The sequence below is a fragment of the Callionymus lyra genome, chromosome 3 (assembly GCF_982586985.1).
Source record: "Callionymus lyra chromosome 3, fCalLyr1.hap1.1, whole genome shotgun sequence".
Lineage (NCBI taxonomy): Eukaryota > Metazoa > Chordata > Actinopteri > Syngnathiformes > Callionymidae > Callionymus > Callionymus lyra.
This window is the reverse complement of record NC_141820.1, coordinates 29,830,421-29,837,433: the sequence shown is the minus strand read 5'-3', so window position 1 is coordinate 29,837,433 and position 7,013 is coordinate 29,830,421. Positions and strand designations below refer to the sequence as shown.

The 7,013-nt window shown below is 38.0% G+C and overlaps 1 protein-coding gene across 1 annotated transcript; it reads left to right on the top strand.

Annotated features, from left to right (window-relative positions):
* Positions 1-1,342: 1,342 nt before the first annotated feature.
* Positions 1,343-6,365, top strand: LOC148084424 (cholecystokinin-like). Its single transcript, XM_087787488.1, has 4 exons — positions 1,343-1,439; positions 1,758-1,872; positions 1,944-2,090; positions 5,958-6,365. Exons 2-4 carry the CDS (start codon positions 1,758-1,760, stop codon positions 6,092-6,094), a joined length of 399 nt encoding a protein of 132 aa, XP_087643614.1. The 5' UTR covers positions 1,343-1,439; the 3' UTR covers positions 6,095-6,365.
* The last annotated feature ends 648 nt before the right edge of the window (positions 6,366-7,013 follow it).

Sequence of the window (7,013 nt, the reverse complement as noted above, 5' to 3'; positions counted from 1 at the left end):
TATAATATAATAACTTCAAACATGGTCATGATGAGGGACTTACTGCATCTTGGAGATGTTTCAACATTTGAAACATTTTGAGTTGGATTTTCACGTTAGTTGCCCTTCAAACAAGCAACAGCAAAATATAGTAAAGTGTCAAGTGTTATCTTAATATTGAAGCTAATTCATATTTGGTTTTAAACATAAAAATCAATATTTTAATAGCCACGTCTTTGAGGGACAGGTAATTGATATTAAAAGTGTAGATTTATTTTTACAACGAGATTAAAACATGTACTAATAGCTCCAAACAAGTAAATTAACAGTTTTGATCCAGTACATATTTCCTGCTCACATCTCATCAACATAACCTTTGTTTGCTTTCCAGTGTTTAAAAATGTGTGAAACCCTCTGATCTTGTTGAGTTTACTGTCGGGGTGCAATAAACAAACCTGTCCGTCACTCCCCGAGGACCAGTGTCTTAAGCCCACCGGCCTCATCAGAGCTAATCCCCATCACGCACCTGCAGCTTGTCTCCTTCCTTAATACAAACGTTAACTCGTCTGATCAATAGCTATCGACTCTGACGGGGGGGGTTTTCTACAGATCCAAGCTGAAGGTGGAAAAGTCAAGAGAAAAGTGCAGGGCATGGTAAATGTTAGTCCTTAAGTGCTCCCTGAGAAGTAGATGATAAACATTTTACTGACTGCGTGTCGTTGTTTGAACAAACTGCTGTCGTGACCGGCGTCGTTTTGATGACACAAAGGTTCCGCTCAAATGCTGCAGCTTCTTCACTGCTGCGCTGAAGGAAAAAGAATGAATAAAATATACCAATTATCAAAGATATAATGCTGACACCATCATATATTTATGATACTGAGTGGCGACAGGAGGTGTACGTCATTCACATCTGGCCGGTCATTTTCCTGGCATGCAGGGGGCAGCAGTTAATGGATACAGATTCAAAGTCCATTTTTCATAAGTTTAATCCCTAACAGGGTCACTCATCAGCGGTTAGTAAAACAAAAGGATTCAAATAATAGTTTAAAAAAAAGAAATGTGTGAACACAAGCATTTGTTTGTCTCTGTTTGTGGATATAAAGATTAAATATTCATTATTTCTCAATGCCTGTTGGCTCTTAAATAAGACTTTATGTGAAATTCGTGACATGATTAGAAATAATATTAAATCATGTGTTTGTGAGAACGTGACACACACACACACACACACACAATCAAAAAAAGTGTTAACTGCTGCTTCTGGTCGATTTCGTGATCAGCAAATAGACAGTAAAAGTGAAGAAGCAAACACACTGAGTGAACAATCACACACAGACACACACACCCACGCACACACCCAGCACCGAGCGGGGAGTATAAAGGCAGCATCCTTCCCACTCCACGGAGAAGTGCTCTCCTCTTGTTCACACTTTAACACGCCAAACCTCCTTCTCAAGGTAAGAGACGCTCTTGTCTTTGCAACTTGATTCTAAGTTGGATTTATATTGAAAATGTTGTGGATGTTTAACTCATAATGTGTTTTATTACTATATATATATATATATATATATATATAAACGTTTGGGTTTTTTTTGCTGGAAAGTCAGAAGGAGTGTTGGGATGAGCGTGTGAACATCTGGTTTGCACCCTCAGGAGCATCATTAGTTGATGCAGCAGATGTTTCGGGGTCTCAGGAGTCTCACAGCTGTGAAAGATTCTTTCTCATCCTCCAGTGGAGCTTATTAAATATGTCCTGTGCGACTGTGTTCCCTCAGATGACTGCAGGGCTGAGTGTGTGTCTGATGTTGGCGGTCCTGTGCACCAGCTGTTTGGGTCTCCCCTTCTCCTCCCAGCGCCGGGACCAGAGCCAGCTCTCCGGCCCCTCTGAAGGTAAACACCTCGTCTATTCCCTCCTGGTCTTGTCATGTGTGTGTTTGACTGAGGGTCTGCGTTCGCGGCAGCTCTCCTCGTGGACGCCCAGGACCTGGGCGAGCTTCATCTTCGTCACCGTCGCTCTGCTGCTCAGATGAAGGCTCCACTGGAGGAGGATGCAGAGTCCCGGGCGAACCTCAGCGAGCTGCTGGCAAGACTCATCGCCAACAGGAAAGGTTTGTGTCCCATATTTCTGAGTATTTTTCAGTAAATATATGCATTTTATATTTCTCAAATAACAAATAAATACAACCACTATCCATTTGGGGTTTCATATGTATTCTGTCAAAACTTCCTGAGACCCTGAGATCCATCAAATACAAGAGGTGACTTGTGTAGATAAACATTTATGTGAATAAAAACTGTAAAAACATCTAAATACATAAAACAGACGCTACTTCCTGAAGCATCTGTTAAAGATTTTTCAACAAAACTTAAATCAGTGCTTCTTACAAAAGTTAAAACCATTTGTGAATACTTATTTATCGAATAAATGCCGTTTAAGATACTTTTAATATACGATCTGGTCTAAAGAAGAATACGATCTGGTCTAAAGAAGAACAGTGTTGAAAATCATTCCTTTTTTTAAAGATCACTGAGATCAAAATTATTTTATTTTTTAGTAATTTAATTTGTATCTTGTCATCTTTATTTTCAAAATATTTCCACCATCAAATAATATGTTGTAATATTATTACTATAAATACTAAATTAAAGCATACATTTTTAGTGTAATAATGCATTTTCTTGCATTTTTGGTTTATCTTGCTACAATGTTACATTATAATTGCCTTGACTTGGATGCGTCCATTACTTCAATATCAATTAATAATATTTGTTTTTAACCGGTCATAATGTTTCTACGCAGTTCAAATTCGCAGTAATGTGAATATAGAATGCTGATTATTGTACTTTCACCCTGGTTTTCTTCGCTTCCTTCTCCTCTCTGGTTTCACAAATGACTGGAACCAGCTTTGTTAACATGAGTAAGTGGCTCTGAAAAGCTTTTGTGGTCCCAGAGAGAAGCCTCTAATTAGTGTCTTCCGGCTTGTCTCCACACATCTTCTCCCACTTTTTCTCTCTTTCATCAGTCCGACACCTCGTCTCTTGAGACAGACATGCAGGAAAATATTGATATAAATGTAATCCCTTGTCACCAGGCAGGAAGCAAAGTGAACTCTTTCATAAGTTGTATTAATTCCGCTGAAATAAACATAAAAAGGATGGAATCATCATTAGTCTGAGAAACGTTGACTGTGTGAGGAGTATTTGGACGGATTTCAATCAGACAGTGGAGAGTCGATGAGAGGACAAAAGGCCGCAATGAACTTAATATTCCGTAGCTCACAGTTTCTGATGTGTGTGGCGATGTAAGTGGGCGTTTGTGTGTGTGTGTGTGTGTGTGTTTTGCTGGCTGCTCAGTTGCATGTTTCGGTGTGGGAGGTGTCGTTGTCGAGCCTTCTGCAGCCTGCTCTCCAGGGAACCTGGAGTGTGTGTGTGTGTGTGTGTGTGTGTGTGTGTGTGTGTATGTGTGTGTGTGTGTGTGTTGCGTAGGAAGGCGTGGGTGGAGTGAAAACTGTATTTCAGCAAGAGTATAAATCATAGGCAAACTGACAGGACTCACTCTCAGTAAGTGGAATAAACTGAAGATGATTATGATTTATTCATTTTCGAAGGTGGAGAGGTCAGAGAGAGCAGCCATGATCATGATGGAGGAAATGAGGAGGTATTCACCGGTAGCTGTTACCGTGCGCCCCTCATTACGGGAAGGGTGTCAGACACTGTGTGTGTGTGTGTGTGTGTGTGTGAAAGAGATCGTGACTAGTTATCGTCTACAATAACAAGTCGAACCAAATCTCGTCAAGACTGAGCAACAGAGTTTAAGAATCTAACATTGTTAAAGTGTAGTTGATATGACCTGTCAATCAACCTTTCATTGGAAATATGTTGACAAACACATTTAATACAGTTTTGCCATAAATACCATCGTGACGCGCACAATTCAGGGGGTTGAACGTTGGCATTTCGTGATGTCATGAGCGGAACCATGGATGTAAACGGGCTCAGCTTAATACAATTAAGTTGTGAGCGATATCTTTAAAGACTTTAGTGATTAGTTTGATTATTTAGTTTGAGAAAGAATTGAAATCAATTGATGTAGAAGAGAATTGATTCTAACGAAGGACTGCTGCCATATTTATTTGAACCATGAAGTTCAAGAAGCCCGACATCCTTCCAACATTAAACAGACATTTTTTAAAAAGGGTCAAAAGCCCCAAATATACATATTGTATGTTTATTTACAATTCAAAGAAGTTATACCCATAACAACAATTATAGAAACTATATCCATGTGTTTCTTCCTTGTAAATCTGTAACTAACCGACCTCTAATTTTCAAGATTATCTGATGTCAGAACATGTTTGTAGTGAATTCTAAAGCTAAAGATTCATATTTAGCAGGTGAAATGATCACATCAAAGTACAAACGCTGGTATAAGTTTTCCTTTGTCCTCCTAACTTATCATCTTGGATGGTGCATATGTTCCCTTCCAATAAAAAACAAACTCTCAAAAAGTATTTATTAGTAAAGACATATGTCAAAATAACTGAAGAAAGATCATTTATGATGATCATGATTTAAAAGATCATTAGTTGCTCTTACAGAAAACATAATATTGGACGCTGGGATGAACATACAAGCAGAACAAGATTAAATAGACATCTTTATTTGTATTTGCACTGCAAAATATGTTTTTTTTTTTTTAATAATGATACAAAAGGGTAAGAAAAACATGCATTTTGTGATTATTGTCGCATTTGAATGGGGAACCAGATAAATCCAAATAAAAGGTTCAGGAAATTTTAGTTTAGTGTTGGAAAGGCTAAATATAGTCGTACAATTTTCTAAAAAGTAGAGCGTAATAAAATTAGAACCAGTCGAGTCAAACTACTGTTGTATCTAGTGATGGTCTGATGAAGCTTCATGAAGCAGTGTCATGTTGTTTAGAGGTCAGTAGGTGGCGCCATTCGTTTAGAAATGATGTGATCATTCATTAGAACAGCTATTCACAACAAAGGAAATATAGTGCAGAGACCGCCATCTAGTGGACTCTGACAATAATGACACTGATTCATGAAGCTTCATCACACCATCACTCCTTGATTGTCACATGATATTGAGGCCAATCTTCACGATTGATAATCTTGTTGCTGATAATCTTTCTCAAAAATGTACATTTTTAAAAACAAGAACCCTGTTTTTTTGCCTTTTCATTATGTACATGTGTATCCAGGGTTCAACAACATACTCAACAACGATCAGTAATCCCACTATGGACTTGATTTGAAATCAACGGATATTTGGGGCAATCATTCCAGGGATGGTGTTGACTGATAGAAGTTTCCTCAGATAGATATGTGGTCGGCAAACAGCAGTGTTGGCGCTGGAACTATCATTGCGTCAGCCAGTAAATTATTGAGCAAGTCTTTTCACTCACCATAGAGGGTATTTTTCCGTATATTTTGCCAAATGAACGTCTCAAAATGCATCTTGGGATTTTTCTATGATATAATAGTTGATGATATAATTTAATATGACCTTTAATTTACAGCAAATTATGACTAATATCTAATATAATATTGCAATGGTTTTGGTAGTTTAGACCATATATTTATAAGTGTGAAGCCCTTTTGAAAATGATTTGAATTGTTTTTCTGCTTCCTTTTATTACACAAAGATGTAATCCTTAAAATTTCACTATTTTATTGCATATGGTTTGTATGGTAACTAATGAGTACAGATAAAAAATAAAAAACGAAGGATGTTCACAGAAGATTCACTGCTGATCTGTTGCTGACATCTATATGCAAAAGAACTCATGGAAAGTGTCGTTCAAAAAGTTTTCGGTTCAAGTGTTAAGAAAAAAAAAAAAAACTTTGCTAAAGTTTCCTGAACGAGGAATTCTAACTCTCAGCTCTGATTCTCTGGCGCCCACTCACTCCCCCGCCTCACCCCTCCAACCATCCTCCTCCTCTCCTCAGGTTCCGTGCGTAGAAACTCCACAGCCAACAACAAGATCGGCGGACTGGCTGCCAACCACCGGATAGCGGACAGAGATTACTTAGGCTGGATGGATTTTGGACGCCGCAGCGCAGAGGAGTACGAGTACTCTTTGTAATGGATCATGCATATCACATGATCAGAAGATGGCCCCTCACTGTCTCTCTACGCGAGTGTATTGATGATGAATTTGTTGTAAATTTGTTTGTAAGACTGTAATATTGCAATATACATATACATATGCCAAATTTTGCAGAAAAGTTTTCACTGTCCATATTTCATTTGGTTTCTTTCTCCTTCTGGGTTTCTGCACTTTGTTTATCATTCTTGGAGGAAAAGTTCATGGTGTCAGGGCGTGTATACTGGACTCAATAAAGATTGAAAATATCTGGGTGTCTGTGAAGTGGATCAATCGTTCAATAAGTCACAGCCAGTAGTAACTAACTAAGTAAGACATTTGTATTTGTAAATATATATATATATATATATATATATTACATAATCAAAAAATTACCAAAAAGTAAACACTTGCAATTGAACAATTCTAATTACAATTCCATTTGACTATTAAAACCAACAAACAGGTGTTTGAAATATAAATCAATTTCTCTTTTATTTCTAGTAAGAAGTTTGTTTTTGTTTTTTTTAATCTATATACCTCTGCCTGGCATTGATGTTTTGAAACTGATTTGAAAATGATGGTAAAATCTCATTTGACTCATTTTGGATTTATTATTATGGTTTGTGTGGCTTAATGTTTACTGTATTTTCCGCACTATAAGGCGAACTTAAAAGCCTTTAATTTTCTCGAAAAACGACAGTGCGCCTTATATTCCAGAGCGCCTTATATATGAACATTACCTGGAGGGTGACTTGTTTATAAACACCTTCATGACTCTGCGCCGACTGTGCCGACACGGCGTGGGCGGGATACGTCATTGTGTTATCACGGGGTGGGATTAACGGCGCACGTCACATCATGGCGGACGGCTATGGAGTGATATTACTGCCACCATTTTGAGCGAGTGGGTCTTGGT

Bases quoted from the DNA above. Each gene is read 5' to 3' on its own strand.
- LOC148084424 (XM_087787488.1), top strand. From the start codon at position 1,758: ATGACTGCAGGGCTGAGTGTGTGTCTGATGTTGGCGGTCCTGTGCACC. The intron at 1,873-1,943 runs GTAAACACCTCG...CGTTCGCGGCAG, and splicing joins GCTCTCCGGCCCCTCTGAAG to CTCTCCTCGTGGACGCCCAG. The intron at 2,091-5,957 runs GTTTGTGTCCCA...TCCTCTCCTCAG, and splicing joins ACTCATCGCCAACAGGAAAG to GTTCCGTGCGTAGAAACTCC.